The 21562-nt window shown below is 46.6% G+C and overlaps 3 protein-coding genes across 3 annotated transcripts in view; 2 read left to right on the plus strand and 1 right to left on the minus strand.

Annotated features, from left to right (window-relative positions):
• The first annotated feature begins 410 nt into the window (after positions 1 to 410).
• LOC144932894 (uncharacterized) lies at positions 411 to 3051 on the plus strand. Its single transcript, XM_078857282.1, has 3 exons — positions 411 to 614; positions 1380 to 1550; positions 3030 to 3051. The coding sequence occupies exons 1-3, from the start codon at positions 450 to 452 to the stop codon at positions 3036 to 3038; spliced, it is 345 nt and encodes a 114-aa protein (XP_078713408.1). The 5' UTR covers positions 411 to 449; the 3' UTR covers positions 3039 to 3051.
• A 321-nt stretch (positions 3052 to 3372) lies between these two features.
• Positions 3373 to 15371, minus strand: TCTN2 (tectonic family member 2). The gene is made up of 18 exons (XM_078857468.1): positions 15146 to 15371; positions 14151 to 14258; positions 13934 to 14019; positions 12668 to 12821; positions 11536 to 11636; positions 10863 to 11065; positions 10249 to 10411; positions 9850 to 9988; positions 9452 to 9562; positions 8807 to 8953; positions 8594 to 8677; positions 8378 to 8467; positions 7996 to 8113; positions 7415 to 7527; positions 6067 to 6214; positions 5422 to 5565; positions 4553 to 4641; positions 3373 to 3808 (listed from the first exon to the last, which is right to left on the minus strand). Exons 1-18 carry the CDS (start codon positions 15219 to 15221, stop codon positions 3708 to 3710), a joined length of 2175 nt encoding a protein of 724 aa, XP_078713594.1. The 5' UTR covers positions 15222 to 15371; the 3' UTR covers positions 3373 to 3707.
• A 193-nt stretch (positions 15372 to 15564) lies between these two features.
• Positions 15565 to 21562, plus strand: part of DNAH10 (dynein axonemal heavy chain 10) — a 65956-nt gene continuing 59958 nt past the window's right edge. The window contains exons 1-8 of the mRNA XM_078857346.1: positions 15565 to 15651; positions 16563 to 16968; positions 17510 to 17617; positions 18696 to 18847; positions 19081 to 19189; positions 19838 to 19953; positions 20410 to 20581; positions 21341 to 21498. Coding sequence (XP_078713472.1) covers positions 16656 to 16968; positions 17510 to 17617; positions 18696 to 18847; positions 19081 to 19189; positions 19838 to 19953; positions 20410 to 20581; positions 21341 to 21498 — 1128 coding nt within the window. The 5' untranslated portion in view covers positions 15565 to 15651; positions 16563 to 16655. The remainder of the gene's footprint in view (positions 15652 to 16562; positions 16969 to 17509; positions 17618 to 18695; positions 18848 to 19080; positions 19190 to 19837; positions 19954 to 20409; positions 20582 to 21340; positions 21499 to 21562) is intronic.

Genomic DNA, 21562 nt, shown 5'->3' on the forward strand with positions numbered 1-21562 from the left:
TGAAAACGTACGTAGTAACATTTGTGCGTCTTGTGTTTACAGAGACAGCGGCTGCTGCAGAGGTCTGCCCATACCCGAAAATCTGTTCCAGCTCTGGTAAAGTGCTTTGGTTCAAGAGCCCGTGCCTTGAATTCCCAGGGGCACGAGCCCAAGTCAAAACTTGACAGTTGTGTGTGTTGCGGGACACTTCATTGTAGACGAGAAAACCCTGAACCCATCGCATGCCACCTGCCGATCGTCTAACCGGTGGACTCATTTGTACTGCCAGGCAGGCAGAGGAAGGCACATTTAATGAATATTACAACTGCGGTGCATGCGAACTGAACTTTTCACCTCGGCAGCAATCATTTGAATGTATTTGCCTCGAAGCAATGAACTCTGTACGTTTGTTTTTCGGTACATTGCCCACAGAGCCGCTGAACCCCGTGGTCGTGTGCGGCCCCTCCGAGATGACGGTGCTGCTCAGGCGCTGCGTGCTGGAGGCCCTGGGCCACACCGGCGCCGACCTACAGCTGGCGAACCCGGCTTGTGCACCGAGCGCAACCTGCTATGCCGGCGAGCCCTACGTGCGCTTCTTGGTGCCGCACGACAACCCCTGCGGCAGCACCCTGAGTGTGAGGCGAAGGGGGGTGCGGCAGGGAGGGCTTAGTGGTACTACAGAGGGGCTGTGTCGCAATCGGCTCGCGCACGCTAAAGGCCACTTCAGCATCGTCAATCGTTGTTTTGGCCGTGGTCGATCCACTATTGACTGAAGGCCTCCCCAAACCACTTCCATTTCTCTTCAAGATCGTGGTGTCATGAAGGCCAAAAGCTGTTGATGCCACCACACCTCGGCTGTTATAGGCTGCTGAGGGCCTATGTTGACAGTGCAGCAGAATCCAATGCTGGATGATACTAGTCACATCTACGCTCCACGCCTTCAACCCGCACTGAACCAGCGTGAATTACGGTCAAATAACCCTCATGACCCACGTGGTGTGCGAGGAGGCCCTCATCTAGCAGTGGCGTGATGATGGCTGTACATTATCGGTCATTGACATAGCACGTTCTCAGCTTGTTGCAGAGGTTCGCAGTTTGAATCCGGCAGGCCGCCCTGGTTAATATTGCGGGTGACAGTGGATGTTAAAGATCCGTTGCCGTCCATCGAAACGAGTAGGCCATTGTGTGCCGGCATCATGATCCAAATTAAATTTCACGAAAATAACTCAAATCGGATTACACAGAAGCGCCGCCCCCTACTTTTAAGCTACCACAGACGATGTGAAACAAAGCACCTTAATGGTAGCTTTGCTCTATAAGAATGGTGCGAATATCAGACAAATGCCGTGGGTTATACATTTTTCGAGACATCCGTTTTTCTGTGCTGCCCCTTTTTCCAGGAAACAAACGCATCCATCGTCTTCAGAAACGCCGTGGTGAGCGTGGAGGACGTGGGCGAGTCGTGGCGAGCCAAACGCATCCATCTCGAGTTCTCCTGCTCCTATCCAGCGGTCGCCTCGCTGAAGCTCGGGTCCCCTTCCAACACTGTCCGGCCAGGATCTATGCCACAGGTCAATTTGGGCATTGTGCCAACAGTACAATCGGTGCCCGGAACGACCACGAAATCGTCTGGCCAGTTAGCTGCTTCAAGGCAGAATCCCACATCGGTTCTGAGTCAAAACAACCAACCGGTGCCCGGAACGACCACGAAATCGTCTGGCCAGTTAGCTGCTTCGAGGCAGAATCCCACATCAGCTCCGAAACAAAACAATCAACCCGTGCCCGGAACAACCACGAAATCGTCTGGCCAGTTAACTGCTTTGACGCAGAATCCCACATCAGCTCCGAAACAAAACACCCAACCGGTGTTTGGACAGGCCAGCCAACTTGGATCTGGACAAAATAACACAGCCAGTCCTGGAAAAACCTTCCAAGTCAGTTCCACAAGGGCCGCACAGGCCCAGTTTGGTGGCTTAGTTCCAAAGAACGCTCTCCTGCTCGCCTTAAATGGACGGTAAGTTTAAATGCAATTTGAGAATAACTAGTAGGCTTTCGCGACCAATATCATCTATAATAGAGGTTTTTGGGTTAGATCGCGTAAATGTCGTTAAAAACCGCCACCACCCGACACATCCAACTAGTAAGGGTTGTCACGTAAACAGAACATGCCATGTTCTATATTCATTGACACAATCTAACCCAAAAACTTATGGACGAGAATAACTGTATGGGCAATTGTAAATGGAGATTCTGCTCGTGTAGGTTTTAGTGGTTGTGCTGTATAGTTCTCTGATGTGTTTTCAGGATGTACCACATTGTTGTTTGGCGTGATGTCCGATGTTTTGCTCCACGTGCGGGGAGCTTCCTTCAATCTGAAGAAACTTAGACAGTACATGGAGTGAAACATCGGGCATCATGACAAACAACATGCGGTGCAACCTGAAAAAGCGTAGGAGAATGAAGAACTGAGAGGTGTTTGTGTAAGAAGGGGAGGTGGCTGGGGAGCGGTAGTGTAGTGAAATGGTTCGTGAGCTGAGCTGCGAACCTGGCGACCCGAGCTAGATTCCCGCTCATGGCCAACACCAGTGAAGATCATCTGAACTGATCCTGGGCCTTCCTAAGATCAACTCGGCTTGAAATGAGTAGCTGGTGCGGTGTGTAAACATTTCCATTAGGGAGACGAAAGTGGCCAGATGGTGCTGATCATCCAGCCGTTCGTGTGCAGTGTCGGGCTTGATAGGTGCTCGCAAACAGCACTTGCCCCAAGTCTGTTAAGTGGGGGGGGGGGGGGTCTTTGTCGGTGTCTCATTCTGCTTCTCTTCTCGCATTGCTCGGCTTTGAAATTCTCACCCATCGTCTCTTTTCCAAAAGTTCTTAATTTAAGATAATCCCTTGCGATGGAACAACACTGTCCCATGCACCTTACTCAATTCAAGGGATGCATTAACTCTCATCTGTTATACCATCAATGGTGCTAATTCATGCTGGTCCGCTGATCTGGGCCTTTGTTCAGTAGATTTTTATGAAGGTGCTTGTCTTGTTCTTCCCAGCTCGTGTAGAAGCACTCGTGATCCCGGTGCCCTGGTGCTCCTGGCGAGCGTTCTGTCCACACTCATCTTCGTAGGTAAGGAATTGCACTGCACATGCAGTGTTACAGTGGCTGTTGTGGCCACGGGAGATGCATTGGTCAAGAGTACCTTCCAGTATTTAGCAGTACAGAAAATAGGTTCACAAACCCATCTGTGCAGAGCTTACCATTTTGATCCGCTGGTATGCGTGCGTTTCGTCCCATAAGCAATGCAATTCTTTTAAAGTGATTGGCCAAACATCTCCAAGTAGGAATCTCCTGAAGAAGTCTTAAGACTGAGGCTTTTCTGGATGAATAAATGGCATTGTTTTACTACTTTAATAATAGTATAAACATCTTTATTTAAAAGATACCTTTTGTTTATTTTACAGTACAAAAATGAAGCTTCAAGTGGACAAAAAACACTGGAACAGTTCTCCTTATAAAGCATCCTCATTTGACGATACCGATTTGGTTTATATAAGCGCACACACACACAACTTAATTTTTTCCATCACCAGTAGATTTGTGTAAACCGTGACAATTAACCTTTAAACATATAATGTAAAGATTTATCCCAATATCTCAATACCCGCATAATAAATAAAAATTACAGAAATTATCATTTTTTTTATTCTAAAATTAGGGCGACGGTTGATAGTCACGTAAATATCGCATGCCATGGGGCAGCCAGGAGCCCCGCCAACACAAACAGCAGGACCAGGATCATTCCTTGGGCTATTGCGTATCCGTTTGGGTGGCCTGGTGTAGGAAAAGCACAAACATGGTGAGATACAATTAGACCTGAGCTTATAACAATGGAACACAATTGTCAAATATTACTGCATGCATAATTATAAAGCACATTGATGGCCAGTGTTCCCTTTTGAACAATACCAGAGTGGGCCCTCTAAAAGTCCAGAAAATAATTGCAATTCGTGAGGTTTACATTATAGATCGCCCAACCCACATAAGAGGCACTGGGTGTTTTTTTTTTAAATGTCACGTATATTATAAGCAATCTGCTGCCCTGGTGTAAAGGACAGCACATTGGACTTACAACACAGAGGTCGCCGGTTCAATCTCTTGTCACGACAGTTTAAACAATGGTGCAACGTTTCATAAAATCCCACAACCTGTCCAGCTAGCAGTCTAAATGTGTGCACCACCACGGTCAATTCAACAAGTGCCTTGTGGTGGGTTAAAGTGTGGGTACTTTTGAGACGCAAGCCATTTGATACCCTCTACAGAGTGGCTCTCTTGAGCTCACCCTAATGGAGGCGCATCCGCCAGCTGTAGCGTGGGAACGCAATTGCAGGGCTACACCTTTACTTTACATCTAAGACCTTACCAAATGTGTGTGTGTGTGAGCGCGCACGCAAGCGAGCATGTGCTTCACGCATTGTATTCGTATACTAATGCACCAGCCTGGGGTGAAAATTGCAGCTGTGGGCATTTCAAATCTGAAGCTGAATAAATTGACGCACGGGACAGGGTCGTGCCTACCTTTATACGTGGTGATGAACGGGAGGGCGAGCTCTGGCCAGCACACGTCGTTTCGGCTGCAGTCAAACTCTGTGTAGTTGAGTTGAAACCTGGCGTGGGGGAGAAAGACGTGGTGGTTCTGGATTCCCATTTTGATGAAACGGCCGAAACACATTCTCCCCCTTGGTAATTTCTCCAAATTTATGGTAATAAAAACATCTGCAAAATTGTGCAAATAATCAACGAAATATACATTTCATTTAAATGAGAATACGGCAAACAAACAAAAAAGCAGCCAAAAAACCTAAAATGCCGTACGTAACGAGGAGTATAAGTAACAAGCTGTTTTGGAACAGAGGATACCTCGCTAACCGGATGCTAGCCCGACCTCCAACCCTAACCAAATAACCACCCTCAACACCCTACTCGTTACCCTACATCTAGCACTATCCCAGGATGGCCTTCTTCATGTTTTGTTTGATTTTCAGTTTTGTTGTCACACACACACATCATTTGTCAAATAAAGATAAACTGTATAAAAAAAAAAACTTTCACTTTTCACATCTGACCATTGCATCACCTCTTCGGGGTCGATAAAATATATTCCACTTTGGGGAATTCTACGCAAAGACTGGCCATCTCCATCGCAGGGTGGAATTTCAATTGCCACCAAATGGAGATGACCACCACCCAATGCTTGTTTAAGCGTGGGGACACATTTACTTTTTTGACACCCTTGTCTAAATGCTACTTGCTCTTCTCGTGTTAACGTTTTACCATTTTCTCCGAGACCGCATTCAGACATACAGCTGCCTATCTTCCTGAATGGCTGGGTGGAGTGAGAAGGAGATGGGAGATGAATGAGGGTAGTGGAGAAACGACCCCAGTACCTGGTCTGCGGCGATGTCAGTGTTGTGGCCACGCGGATAAACTGCACGGAGCTGGTGACTTGGAAGGACTGCACAAACGACGTGTTCACGCACGCTGCCCCTTCAGCGCCGCTACACGACAGCTGCCACATCACGTTGCTCACACTGGGGGTCAGAACACACTGGGGGTCAGAACAAATCGTGCGAGGACGCGCGAGTAACACTGCTCCGCTGCACCATGCTCACACGAGCCCTCCGTGGGCTACAAAGTGGCCATCAAGTGAATGTAAGCCAGTCTGTGTACACCTTTGAGTTTTATTACCATGTATGCATGCATACGTGTTTTTTGCCAGGTAATATGGATTCCACCTATAAGCAAAATGGTCTTTAAAATGTAAGGATTCGCCTGATAGACAGTATGAGACCCAGGGAGACCATTCTGGATAAATTACGTGTTAATTACGTGTTTTTTACCTCCGGCAATCTCACATCCGCACCTCTGATCAGCATGATTGGCTACGTACAGTGCGAAAGAAGTTCAAAATACATGCACAGCTGTATGAGGGCAAGGCTATTAGCTGTGTGGGTTATAAACTAGGCTGTAATAGCTTAAGGCAGCAGGGGAAGCACTGGGCTGGCGGGTAAGGGTGCGGTGCGATCGATTACCTGACATTCACAGCAACTATTTCCATCTGGGGCTCCCTCTCCACGTTTCCCACCATGGCGGTGAGCACGCGGATGTGCAGGTGAGCCGGCACTTCTGCACACATTCCACGCCTCCCGGTTGACTTTGTTAGGCTTTCGATTTTCGAGACTACAGAATGGAGGTCACAAATAATCGTCTCTGCGTTACCATGGAACACAGGTGAAGCTGGTCTCCAAGCGCTGTGCTGCTGTTGCCTCGGACCTGAGTGGGTCAGTCTGTGGTGAAGTGAATCGGATTCGTGCATTCAACCATTTCTCTCGTGAAGCCTCATCTGCAGGGTGCCACCTGCATCACTTATAACAAGGCTGCATTTCATCTTGGACACATATGTTCGCCTCAACCCTACCACATCAAACTATTCTGCAGTTTTCTCATCACGAGCTGATAGTTTAAGCCTAATAAGCGATGCCGTGGAGATGTAATTAGTAAGTGCAAAATTAAAGAAAGGTCAGCGAAAGTAGTATTTCACTGCGCAAATCTAGAATATGCAATCAATGTACAGATAATATGGGTAAAAAAACTCCTTACCCACACCCATAAACATATAACTGCAATATGCAGTTCGCTGACTCCCAATTTAATCTCAGATCTATTTCAAGATCACCCTCTCTATCTTCAAATCAACTTCTTGGTTCTTTCAGTAAAGTCACGTAAAATGGAAATAATAAAATAATACAAATAAAACACAATAAAATAATTCTCACAACGTTTCGGCCACAATGCAAGCAGCCGTCCTCAGGTGAAGAGCAGGTCTATCAAAAAGACAGACCTCTTTCTGACAGACCTGTTCTTCACCTGAGGACGGCTGCTTGCGTTGTGGCCGAAACGTCGTGAGAATTATTTGATGTTAATTTTTATTATTTTATTATTTCCATTCTACGTGACTTTACCGAAAGAACCAAGAAGATGAATCCCTGCAGTCACGAAAGATTTAAATCGAAATATCTTCAAATCCTTGACACACTCGCCCTTGCTGACCCCTCTGTTATCACTCTACTCCCCTCCACGCATTACTACTCCAGCAACAAAGGCCTTTGGTCAATGTCACCAGTCAACCTTCCCTCAGTGGGAAGTCGCTCATTCTCCTCTGCTGCCCCTCCCCCCCCACAGTCTGGAACTCTTTCCCCAGCCGTCCATGTTGTCAACTCCCTTCTCCTGTTCAAGACTTGGCCCAAAACCTTCCCGTTTTCCACGATAAAATGAGCACCGTTTCTGTACAACATCCTGAGGTGCGGTCACATTTAAATGCTCTATAATTGTATTGTATCATCATCGGTGCCACGGAGTCCAGAGAGTGCAGCAACATACTATTGTTGCATATGGGGACCCAATCAGTGTTGGTGTCGTTGGGGATGGAGTTGCCACGTCGGCCAACCATATCTGCAGAAACGAGGCGATTCCATCCCTGCAGGATATTATGCCTACAACAAACAACACATTTGTTACGATGGCATCTCTCATTGGGCACTTTATCAATCATTCACATAAAGAAGTTCTGTATTAACGTCATGAATTACACATTTAATTAATACTTCCATTTTCATCTCATTTGCTGTGTGGTTACATTGTGGGCAACAGAAGGAGATATTAAACCATATTTGTACTGTACTATGCTCCTGTATCTCTACTGTCCACCTTAACTAACCCGCACCGACCAGCATGGTGAAGTATGGTCAAGTAACTGCCACGATCTGAATATCGTGGGGATGCCCTCATACAGCAGTGGATTGACAAAAGGTCTATCCATACACATTGCTGAGTAGAGATCACATTCATCACCATTTGTTACTGTCTATCACCATAAATAATCACAGTTGGGTGATCGTTGCAGCATTTAATAATCATGGTAATATGCACGAGACATCAAATAATTCACATTTAGCATGCACCTGATGTTGGTGCAATTATTCAGCTCGGTCAATCCAAGGCGGAGGAGGCACCCGGATATGGAGTTCTCGCCGAACTTCACCTGCGTCGTTTGGGCCTCGGCGCACAGGCTGGAGCCCACTGATATCACAGCAGAGGAGAGTGCGTTATGTCATCGCACAATACGAACTCCACTGATATATGATATGAGATACGCGAAGCGTTTCCTCAATGAGCAGCGTTTTAACATGGGCCTCGCGATCAGTCAAAAGCCTCCACTGCTCTTGATATTGGGTTGTACCGGGCATACATCGGACAGCAATTCGACACGACCGGCAAAAACCTGGTACAATTGCTCAATATTTACATTGTTATATCAGGGGGGAACCAGTAAGAGGCACTCACCTGGGTACCAAAGGTGGAGTCCCTCAGTTAGGTTGACACTCCCGTAGTTGTTGAGAACACCCGTCAACAGCGGCTTGCCCACTAGGTATCCTTTGGAGGGAAGGAATGATAACAGTGAAACATTTTAACTGATAAGTCGCTGAAAAAACATAAATGTGTTCTGTAAAAGTTCAACCTTCAATTAAATAAATTTCACAAATATGCGTAAGCACCCACCCGGGTTTCCAGATCGAGGTGTAATAATCTGCGATCCGTTGACAGGATTTATAAACTGCACCGAGAATTCCTGTACCAGCGAGGCTGGAATGCAGAATAACCACAACATTCAAAAGGTGACATTGAAATAATGAGTGCAAACAAAATTAGTGCATTGAAAACTCTCATTGAAGGTGTCCATACGGTAAATATGGTGGGTGAGGATTTGCTGACCGTTGTTCGCAAAACTGACGTTCGCCAAAGTTATCTTGGCATGAACGTGACGCACCGAAAAGTTCTTCCAAGTCACCTCGTAAATCACAGCCACCACCGCGTTAAAGCACATTTCGTTGGATTGGCGGACCTGCAAGCATTCTATAACTGGATGACAGGGACAAGACGGTCATGAATGATACTGCATGTGCATCGATCACCCACATGTGCTGGCACACCTTTTTAATCCAATGCTTTAGAGGAAAAGGTAAATGCTTGATGGATCACATGGATTTGTAATCCAGATGACAATATCCATGCTTTGTGCCTCTGTGGACCTGCCACAGTAGTTGCTACACATCTGCGATTGCCGCAACACCTGACCAATCCATTGTATTCAATTTAAGTCCAGTCATAGATTCCTTTGAGATGAAACACGTGGCAAGGGGAGGGGATGTAGGTCCTGCCCTTATTTCAATCATACGCTTTGTCTGCCGAGCGTCACGTGATCACAACTGATATACGAGTGCTTTGGATTACAAACACGTTTCCGGAACGAATTATGCTCGCAATCCAAGGTTTTACTGTACATCCACAATATATCAACATGATGGAAATGGTGGCTTCTGCGTGTTGTCAGCCTTGCGCATACATCCGAGTACCAACCTCTTTGTTGAGTGCTCTGTATGAGGCCCTCGGGGATAAAAAACACATTCGTTGGACTGAGCTGCAGGGAGGCTCCCAGCACTGACAAAGAGCACGTCTTTGTGTCCACATCTGTCAACGGCAAACACCACAATCAGAAACACGCACATTTGTAAACGGCATTCACCTCTGTATGTTTTCTACCCCGAGTGTGAAACATTATATTTTCCAGCACTATGCAGCTAACGAACAATCAAACCCGTTACTTTGCGTATTTTTTTGTTGTGAATTCAATAGCTGGCTCCGTCAAATAGAGGAAACATGGGTCGACTGCTCAAAGAATGGGACCCAGGCCCTCTCTAGCACGCGCGGTGACAGCATGTTGCTTTGGAGTAAATGTTGCAGTGACTTTTTTTTACCTTTGGAGTAGGCGTCAATGCTGAGCAGGCTGTTATTTGTACACAGCAGCTGAAGTGGTGGACGCAGCACACAGCGAGAGGTGACGTCCTTCAGGAAGGAAACGGGGGCTTTCTGCAAGCAGTGACCAGCCAGCGTGGCCTGGCCAATGAAACCCGAATCAAACAATCTCTCAAAACATTTTATTTGCTCCCCTAATTACTTGCAAGCACAGGTAGCACGCATTTGTGAGCACATGAGGAACATTAGTTGCTGGTGTTGTGGGTTGCTGTTTGTAAATTGTATTTTTTTAATTTAAGTAGAGACTAGTGCATTTCATGCGATTCACATGAACTCGATCAGATTGTCTCGTAAAACTCAAGCTTGTGTGAGTTGAGCGCAATGTACATTTTGAGCATTACCTGCGGCAAGGTCAAGAGACGATTCTGGACGCATGTTGGGCTGCCCTGCTCCATGTAGCCGTTTGACGATAAGCAGGGGGCGTTTGTCTGGCCTGTTCTCTCCTTGGCAAACGAAGGGCTCGCAGGAATCTGGTCCAACTTTGTCTTCAGTGCATCTAACGTCCTGTTGGGTTGATGGAATGCATGTTTGTCGTCAGCCTCATGCCTGCATTAGCGGCACCACCACTAGAACATTGCAATATTATGGATGGGCGTCTCAATTGCTGATTCTCAAGATGCTCTTTGTGGGTCATTTGTTGACTATATTTCACCACACTGGACAGTGTTGGTCGGTAAAGGTGGGCACATAGATGCAGAGGCATATGAGTACAATACAACAATGCATTTTTCTGCACATATTCCGCTGCCCAATACCTAGCCCCGCAAGCCCCAATGACAACCTTGTGCAGTGGTCACCCATCCAAGCACAATCCAAGCTCAACCCTGCTTTAGCTTTGAAGATCTGTTGAGATCGAGCACATTCTAGGATGGCTTGGTTATAGGCCAGTCTTAACACGTTTCTTGGTTTACGTTATGTCCCATGCTAGGAATCTGGAGGGTGGGCGCAGGCTCACATTAGGACTGAACTATCGGTGTGGAAGAGGCCGAGCATGGGGCTGTTGGCGGCGGGCGACTGCACACACAGGAACGGGAACCAGTCCGGGGCATTGCGTGCCTGCTGCTCCGAGCACAGGTGCTCAAATGGCGGCGACACAAGCCCCCCAAACACTCCCGGCAAGCACGATGAAAGCAATCCGACGTTTTCCATTGTGCAAGTCTGTCGCATGGGGAACAAGAGAGTGGCAAGAATTATTTAATGCAGATAAACATCCATCAGGGAGTTGTATGTACATTTGAGAGAATGTGTGTGGTCCGTTGATGAACTGAAAGAGAGAGGCAGTCAGTCACAGAGGGAAAAAGGTCTAAAACTGGTGCAGGGAGGGTGTGGACAGCACTGATGGCTAGAAGGCAGTTTCCGACTGTGGGGGGAGCAAAGGAGAAGTACTTGGTTGGTGTAGTAGAAAGTGCATGGAAGGGAGCAGAGTGAAATGACATGGGAGAGGTAAGAGAGTAGGTGGAGAGGTATCGTGAAGTGAGATGTATGAGGAGGTGTGGACGGGATTAGCGAGATGAGAGTAGACAGGTTAGAGTGTGGAGTGGAGCAGAGTGATGAGAGGGAAGAAGAGAGTTAGGCAGGATCCTGCAGCCATTCACATTATCCCAGTAGGGGCGGGGAGGGTCACGCACGTGATCACAGCAGCAGCCGACGTCACAGGCCTTCTGGGTGAGGTCGCAGGGGCACATGCTCAGCGGGACGTACGCTGGGTTGGGCAGCCCCGTCACCAGGGCTGTAGTGCAACATAGGGTGTGTTGTAAGGTTGCAGCAAAGGCTCGCCAGTTACTCATCACAGAAAATCGCGTATCATATGCTACCCTGTTCAACCACACTTTGGGTTAAATTACACCGGCATCCAAGTTAGAATTCCAACTTGTAACATGCAATTTTAGCTCTCCAAGAGAATGACCCAGAAGCGTGAGAAACCACAGACGAGCAGGAAGGCAGCCAGGCGGTGAACTGGTGCCAACAATTGCCCAAGCTCTGCGGTCGCCTATATATCTATTAATGTTTTACATGTGGGAGGAAATCGAAGCACCCAAAGAAAACCCACGCGTGCAAGGGAGCAACACTCTTATCCCATTTAGATGGAACAGGTGGAGTCCACATTTTCTCTACTGCCTTCTGGCAAACCAGGGCACAGCATCTCAACACCCTCCGGCCCTCACCTCCACAGTGCTGGATTACAGGCGTACGCCATCACTGCCTGACAAGTTATAGATAAGCATCTATCCGTTTTATGAATTGTCACAATGGTCATGATTTCATTCATAAACCAGTTCTACGTGTTTTTTCTGTACATGTAGAATCTAGTGATTTTAATCTAAGTAGTAAACAATGGAATAAAGAATATAATTGCGTCAGTGCTGCTAAAATAAATATATAACTGTGTGGGTGCTATGAATGAAACACACATGGAGCATGCATTGTGAGTCTAAGAATACATTTTGATCGATAAATTGATTAACCATCACATTTCAAACAAACTCCACTAGGCAGTGAACACTTCCAACCAATAACATGGTCCCACTCTATGCCTGTTGATAAAAGCGCGACTAGGACTGGTTCAGTTATCACTCGACACTGTTATTAGCCATGGTCAGGAATCTAATTTAGGTCACCATGTTAAAAGCACAGTGTGCTAACAACTGTCACTGTTCCTTTGTTTAACAACTACCAGGGGGTGAATTGTTACATGTCTATTGGCTGTGCATGAAGGGGGTGCGGGGTGGAATTTAGTATTATCTGCGATGCGTTGCGTACAGATGTTTCCATCGATTCGTGCTTCCAAGGGCCTGATGGACACCTGCACCAGGAGGGTGGCAGTCTTGTTATCGCTCTGACGACATCTCACTGCCAACGCCTCTTCCACTACAACCTTGGGGTCCGTTGGAATCCGTGTCAGCGTCAGCGTAACCTGATAAAAAGATCACGCAGTCCCTTTTACACCTTTCCCACTGGCACACCCGAACAGAACCAGCACAGGTCACTCATGATTCCAGTTGATATAGCACTGGCTATTTGCCATGCCAAGCCAACACCAAACTATGATACACTGATTCTAGATTAGAAGTTTTCGTGACTGCAATGATCATACTCTTTGGTTCTTTCCGTAAAGCCACGTAGGTGAAAATAAAACAAAATAAAATGTTGTCTTTTTAATTTTATTTTGTTTTATTTTCACCTACGTGACTTTACCGAAACAACCAAAGCGTATGATACACTGGCCGCACAAGACATCTGAATTTGGCTTGGAGTCAAGCGGGGCCAGCAGCGGGGACGATGAGATTTTTGCTAGTGACATCATTCAGTACCGAGAGGACACAGCATCATCTACAGGAGTCTTGCCTCATTCATTGTGTGTGACAGCGGCACGGCACGGATGCTGCAGTTGAAAAACCTGGCCCCGGTGCAGCTCGGTTGTGTACCGTAGTGGAAAAGATGTAATTGGTGCTTGTTACTTTTCCATAAAACAGCTGGGCTTGAAGCCTCTTTTAAGGTAACTGGTCTGAGAGATTTAAACATTGACAAGATGATTGCTTTGCTACTTAAATATGCAACCCAGTATACATACCCAGTCTATGTGTGGAGAGCTGTCCAACATTAGTTTACAACTTTGTTGTTAAAAGTGATAGCCAAGTATGTTGTGACTTCACTGTGATGTGACTTTCACATGCTTAAATAAAATGCCAATGCAGTGACGACAATGGTTGGTGTGTCTTCAAGAACTCTTAGAATTTGTATTTGCATCGTCCTTAAACACTGACAGTGCCTGATGTTCATAAGCGAGTACCACTTTATGGAGGAAGAAAACGGAAGTCGTTCTATGGATAGATCCCCTCGTTCCTGCTTTCACAACTTAACTTTTCACCACCGGTTCGGAACTGCAAACAGGAGATAAGCACTACTTAAAGGTTCCCTTGAGTTTGTATAAAAGTACACAAATTTACTGTCAGAAAAATACTATTTGAGTATTTATGAACTGGTGGATATGCTAGAACAAAAACATGCTGTTGAAGTAATACAAACCACTGGAGAATTTCGTGAATAGTATGTGACGGTCCAGTTCTCTGATGTATTGTTTTCAAATGGAAGCAAGGTGATGTTACTCGACTCTGAAAAATAAATGCATATTGACACAACCACCGGAAGAGAATGCTCGAATACAATTCTCGCACTGTGAAAGGTGAAAAATTATACTGATTCAATTTGCTCGAATGCGACCACTGTATACTTGTTCACGCACCACTCAAGAGGTGCAAGCCGCATGTCCACGATAGTGCATCCGCATTCACAAGCATTACATCCACATTGTAGTTTGTCATCAGAATGCTTCGCGGTTGGAATTCCAGCGCTGTTAAAACACACACACACATAAACGTCTTTGGTTTATCTTCATAGCAGTACGGTGTTAAGTTGCGTTTTCATTCATTGAAGCGATGCGGCTTTTTTGACACATACAGTACAAACTTTATTTGAAGCTTTCGTGACTGCAGGAATTACTCTTTTTGTTATTTCGGTAAAGTCACGTAGAAAGAAAATAAATTAAATCTTACTTTCCGGTGTGTCCTGTAATCTGGATAATGCGGTAGTTTGTTTTTAGTCTACCTCATGTCCACGTTTATCTGATCCGCATACACTTCAGTGATGATAAGTAAATTTTGTATAGAACGCATGCTCACTCTGACCCGAGTGCCATGTGGATGCATGCAGACACGCACGCACCTTCCATGTAATCGCATACCTGTCAACCCCTTATCAGTGCCTACATTATAACCAATTCAGACCATATTGATCACCCCGTGGCCTTATAAATCTCAACGTTCACCCTACAAAGTCACATCACAAGGGAGAAACACAAACAAATAAGACACTTTTTTTGTGCCCGTGTTGAAACGGCTGTACGCCGTATGGATCTGAAAATGTCCCTGTACAAGAATACGGGTAAACAGTATGGGTTGACAGGTATGCAATGGAATAGACTAGGTGCATTTGATGTTAGTGAGCACCTCATGTAAGTCGACACTGCGGGTCGTGGTTTGGGGAGGAGAAATGACCATACTTCACCGCGCTGGGTTAGTACGCGTCGGTGAAGGCGGGGAGCACAAATGCGTGAGCACAGGTGCAGTTACAACAGCGGATTGTTGCTGCACTGGATGTATACGAGGCAACACTGCTAATTTACACATCAGAGTTACATTAACTACTGCACAATAAAAACAATAGCAACAGCATCGTCACCTTTCACCGAGGCCCGGTCGCACAGAAGCAGCAACAACAGCATCGCGATTCCCCCGAAAATCGCCCTGCGAGACATCCCGAGTGCGATATCTCTCACTCTTAATGTCACTTTTTGTAAAATAAACAAATAAACTCCGTAAATAATAATAACAACAACAATAAACCACCCCCGTGTCCGTGCGTCCACGTGCGCTTCGCCGAGTCGCCAAGGAAAATGCGAAGGCTTCCCTAGCAACCACTTAGGCCGCGCGAGCACGTGACCGACGATTCGAGCCGCTGGATTGGTGGACGGGCGGCGAGTGGGCGGAGTCGGGACCCCCCGCCCCCCCTAAATGCACCAATCGCGTCGAGAGACGCCTCGGTGGGGACTGGCCAATGAGACGGCGGCGTCGCGGTAACCATGGCGACTGGATTGACCAGCACGCGACAGAGTGTGGACCCCCGGTGCGCGGCAGAAGATTTCGGGCACGACGATGAACTTATAACGCCAAAGTCGTCGGCACAACGTAACATATAATCAATCGACGTTAATTGTTTGATGCGATGACTGTTATTGATCATAGGTCGCTCGAGCCGGGTCCGCTTGCGGTGTTTTTTTTATTGTAAAAATGGCAAACAGAGCACAGATGAGTTGAGTTAAAGTCAGAGGGATTTGAAAAAAATCTAATTACACGTTTACAGCCCCGAGCCTGTGGTGTAAACTCCACATTCATATAGCGGGGTCGAGTCTGTCCATACAACAAACAACCACTGCGGACTTCCCCACAAAGTGGTACCTGTTATTTTATCGACCACCGAAGGGATGATGGGTTGAGTCAACCACCCCATCCGTGGAAATTGAACTCGCAACCTTCGACCGCTGAGCTGTTGTACAGTACCATTGTAGCAAACGTTTCGGGAAATGGCCCTTCTTCATGGTACCTTAAATGTGTTGACGGCTTTTTTGTTTGTTTGTTAAATGTGTCCAGTGCACCACTGCCAAAGCGGAATCGCCAAGGGATGTGTATAGTTGTACCATCATTGTACGCAGGGTAATCATTAGTTGTCAGACTCGCCTCGTGATTTCTCAGGTTAAGATTTCAATGTACGGTCCAGTGGTATGTGAGCGATATTTAAAATAGCGACCTCGGGAACGGAAAGGTCACGGACGTATTCTTTATTGTTGGTGATTTTGCTCAACTTGGATGAAGGAGGAATTTGCTTTTCAGATATCGATATGGTGTATTAGCATGTGGCGTAGCCAGGACCACGTTAAGCCGCGTTTTTCTCAGCATTGTTTTCACGCTGCACCAGGTACTCATTTCAGGCTGACTCAATCCAGGGGATGTCTCGGACAAATTCCACTTCACTGTCATAATAACCACTCACTGCATCAACTCTCCCTTACTTTATCTAACACACACAAACCCATTCGCAGACGGGTGCACGTTGACTGACGGCTGATCAAAAACGACATCGGGGCAAGGCACCAGGAGAGCGAGCACGCGATCGGCAAGCGAGAGGGTTGACCATGGCAGCGGACGACCCGCGGCTGGGTTGGACCTGTGAGCGGCTGCTGGCGCTGCTCGGGTTGAGCGAGGACCCCTTACCCAGGAACATCGGCAGGCTCCATCCCGCACCGTCGAATGCAGGCGAGGAGACGTACGTGTGGACACCACCATCGGGAAAGGATGCTTTTGAGGAGCTGCTGACACGGGGTCGCGGGGAGCACGAGCAGACCATCCTGAAGTTCTTCAACGAGACGGCGGACGAGGAGCGACCCACAACACTCTTCTTTTTTCACGTGCAGCGGGAGGAGCAGCGGGAATTCACCATCGTCGTTGGTGCGTGATGCTCTCCACTGGTCCTCTCTTGAGTGGCGATGCATTATTTACGTGTACAGGTCATACGGAAGGAGACTGTTTCGTAGAGTGGTTCACATGAGCCCTGGTTCAAGGAATGAAATGGGTGCCGCTTAACAATTTCTCTCATTTTTGTAGCCCGGAACCTGAGCCTCTTTGGCCCATGGGCCTTGCTAGGGTTGCCACCTCTGAGGCAGAGAAACAACCTGGGAGATATGGAAAAAATAATATGTCAAAATACTGAAATGCCTTGATTGATATCCCCTACTACAAACTCAAATTCATGGTGATCATGCATCCAAGAACTATTCAGGCTCCGCCCTGCTTAGCTTTTGAGATCTGATGAGATTGGGCATATCACAGGCGGTTTGACGACAAGTAGAGTTGACCCTAATGGTTAGAAAATTGATCCACACGTAATGCAACTGCACATTGGGGCACTTAGCTCCATACTGCTCGGTTTGGCGGTGCTTGTTTTGGCTGTAAAGTGTTGCGTTCTTTCTGCGCACTCCACGATACACAGAGGAGGTGGAGGAGGATGGGGCTGAGCAAGGAGAGGCACAGAAGGATGGAGACACCCAGGAACCGGTCCTTCCCGAGGACCCGCGTGATTCTCCACATCCCGAGACTGGTCAGAAAAGAGTCAACACCTTGTACCAGTGATTGACGCTCACCTTCAGCCCTATGCTTACTCAATCATAAGGGACATCATAGACAAACTAAGGAGACGATGATTTTATACTCGTAGGAGGGGTCAAGAGACATTTCCCAATATCCTCCTGTATGGTAACATCAGTGAAACAATGACTAGAGCACATCTAAGGACAAAAATAACAATTAAAAAAACAAAAGAAAATTGTCTGAAACTGGAAATTACACCCCAAGCAGCGGGTAATGTAGAAAATTGTCTGGAACTGAGAATAACACTCACAGGAGTGGATAGGCTATAGCCAGAGACAGGCGCTGTTGGAAGTTGAGCTGCCAGGTCGAGCCAACCTGATGGTGTGTGTAATGCATTAAATGAGGTATCTCAGATTTAGGATATTTATTTACACGAGAGGAATCCGATGAGCTATGAAGCTCTTTTTCACAGATGTCCAGGAGGGGCGTGGAAGAACGTTACAACCACAAAAGTCCACGTCATGTCATTGACAAGAAGATACTTTTATTGTTATCATATTTCAATTATATGGTATACTTCATATATTAGCACTTTTTACACAGTGTCATGACCTAAAAATATATCAGTTTTTTTAAGTAGCATTCATCTTGATAATAGGGTTTTCCCTTTTATGGCAATAAAACAGGTGTTAAGATGTTAAAACATCAAACTGAAACCTTTGCAAGGAATCATGTCTGCATTAACCACATATACTTGTGGTGAACATGCAAACAAAAAGAACACGTTCTCACAGTATGTGCGTTGTCTTTGAAACTGATTTATCCAGAAAAGACCCCCTGACTCTCAAGACTGATTTACAAGAGGGTCTTGCATTGGACTGTTTTTATCGTTACTTTTTAGGCAGTGGTTTTTGATAATATCCAGAAATACTTTATGACGATTTTAAAAATTGAGCCGAGTTAATTTAAGATGTTGAACGTTTCGATGAGTCCTGGTGTTGGAACAACAAAACCAGTACCCCTCGGTGCAGTGCGCAGCGTAAATATTGACGCGATTGTGCGTGCCCACGTTTGCCTGGTATTGGCAGTTGTCAATGGAAAAAATGAGGATAGACCAGAGCAGCCCAGCGAGAATGGGGTGGGCGTCCTCTTAACCAGCGGCCGCAACACAGCCCTGGGCACGATCTCACAGGATGGCAAGGAAGCGCCCGAGGAAGTGGTGGAAAAGAAGTACATAACGGTGAGCAAGTGTGGCATAATGGTGTGTGTTGTTGCATTTGGCACTGGTGTAACTACACATGTACACAGAATAATTGCAGTGCTTTAATTTGATCATTGTATGCTCATCGAACGACAGTCACTTGTTCACGATTTACTCCGCATGATTGCAGCTGTTGTAATAAATTCATCTGTACTACACCGTCTTCTCTCACCACTTTCCTATGCCCCCCCCTCCCTCCATCTACCCTGCAGAAGACAGTAGTGGAGACATACCTGCACACGGTGCTGTACACGAGCCTGAACTATGTGCCGGACACATTTGCCGACAATCAGGCCGTCTACTTTTTACGGGACGCCAAAGGTATGTCTGGGCCATTGTAACATTGTTCTAGGCTGTTGGAATTGACACGTTTTCTCGACTCTTTGAGTTGGTGGTCAAAATGACAAAATGCCCACACATTCATTCTTTTGGGCTGGTGGTCTGGGTTGTTACATCTACTCGAGGCGTTTTTTAAATATAAATAATGCGCATCCAACCGTGTTGTCATGTTCCCACGTCAATCTTGGAAGAAAGTTTGGGATTCAGATCAGACCAACTTCCGTCTCAACTACAAATTAGTTACACTTGTACATAGTTCTCAGCTCTTCAGATGGCCTTGGATCAGGCTTAATAAATTGATGTGTGGCTACCTCCTATTATCACGGTTTACTTCGTTCGGTGCAAAAGAAGTTCAACATGCATACGGTGAATTTTGCACGGTGATTTGGCATCATCTTGGTATATGAGCCCCACGTGCTCAATAAACAGCCGTCCGCATTGTCGAGGACTGCCCCTTTTATGGCGGCCAGAAAGTTGTAATGAAAAGGTTGATTCAACTCGATGACGTGGCAATCAAAGCGCTTGAGTGATTTGTCTATCGACCTTCGGTAGCAAATGCAAAAAGCCACGTTATGATTTGAGCTCGTATTAATGACCGGGCCGCTCCGTGCATCCTCCCGTCTCTCATAGAACGCCTGGATGAGCCGAGCGATATGCAGGAGGCGCGTGTGAGCTTCCCCCGCCTCGTGGAGGTGGGGCTGCTGGGCGCCGGGTCACTGGCCTCCCTGCACGAGACACTCACGCAGGTAACCGCTACACCTTATAGCATAAGAAGGGTAAGTAGTTGATGTCCTTTCCCCTTCCCCGCACCTCCCATTAGCACGGTTGGCTACGAATGGTGTGAAAGAAGTTCAACAAAGAAACAACAAACAACGTGAACAGGTCTAGGATCTGCCCATCATCAACCCACACTGAGCAGCATGGTGAAGTTTAGTCATATAACCTCTGTAATAAGGCACAGCGTGGTTAACGGATGTGTTACATTTTAATTTGTGTATTTATCCGTTCGTACAATTTCACGTAAAATGAAACTCAAATCCAGTTCAGTGAATTACAGTACATTCATTATTCTACAATGTCATGAACAGAGATCAATTTGGACAGCATATTTCAAACACGGCAGGCCACAATTGCTTTCTGTTAGAACCTCCTCTCAGACCTCATCACGACGGGAGACCGTACTGCGCTGCGTGTCGGCCCAGGTGTTCGTTCCTCTGCTCGCCTACTCGCGGTACCGGCAGGGAGAGGGGTGGCGCGGCAATGCCACAGAGGGGACCGTCGAGCCGCACTCCGTGCTGACCATCCGAGACGAGTTCCTCATGAGCCTGGCCAAGTTTGCTCAGCAAGTGCAGCAGACGGTGCACCAGCTGCAGGGTGAGTCCGTCTGTCCTTCGCTCATTCGTTCACTTGCTCACTGATGGCGCAGTTGTTAGCGTACTCTGCTTTAAACCTGGTGACCCAGCCATGACTATCTTCAGTGGTGAGTGATATCTCAACCAGTCCCAGGCCCTGCCACACTTCATCAACCCGCACTGATAGTGTGGTGAAGTATGGTCAATCGAAATTCTTCATGATTGGCATGACATAGGGAGGCCTTCATCCAGCAGTGGATTGACAAAGGACTGTGAGAGGATATTAGGACAGTGTGTCCTAATTCTTGAGCATTATAAGTAAGTTTTCGTGTAATAAACAATGGCTTTATTTATATTGGAAATACACATGATTTAGTATGCAAGGTTTGATGAAATGGTATAAGCCAAAGAAAAATCAGCAGGACTTTAGAAATGTGTATCTTGTAAGAATGATGAATAAACCTGTTGAATTTGCACTGCCTAAACAATTTGTGAATTCCTTCAGGTAAACCTTAGCTATTTCATTTACTTAAATTTTTATTTAAAGCTTTCGTGACTGCAGGGATTCATATTCTTGGGTTTTTCGGTAAAGTCACGTAGAAGAGATTTTTTTTATTGTTTTATATTTATGTTATTGTATTATTTCCCTTCTACGTGACTTTACCGAAAGAACCAAGAATATGTATATTTCATTGACTGTTCGCCAATGACTGGTCACCGAATGAACACACGCATACCAAGATGCAGCGGACACAGGGTATGGGAATGTGTGCGTTCGCAGGCAAGGTGCGGCTCGAGATGCCGGAGATGGAACAGGGACGGAGTCCCAGAGAGCTGGCAGGTGACCCTGTGGTGGTGGCGAGCCTGGAGAGAGCTGTCACAGGCTGGCAGACCCAGATCTCTGGCCTGTTGGAGGGCCTGCTGGGCAAGACGCCGCAGGCAAGCTGGGATAAAATGACTAAAACCTAAAACCTCAACTCAAAATTCACACGTGCATGTGGAA

The sequence above is a fragment of the Lampetra fluviatilis genome, chromosome 6 (assembly GCF_964198595.1).
Source record: "Lampetra fluviatilis chromosome 6, kcLamFluv1.1, whole genome shotgun sequence".
In the NCBI taxonomy this organism is placed as follows: domain Eukaryota; kingdom Metazoa; phylum Chordata; class Hyperoartia; order Petromyzontiformes; family Petromyzontidae; genus Lampetra; species Lampetra fluviatilis.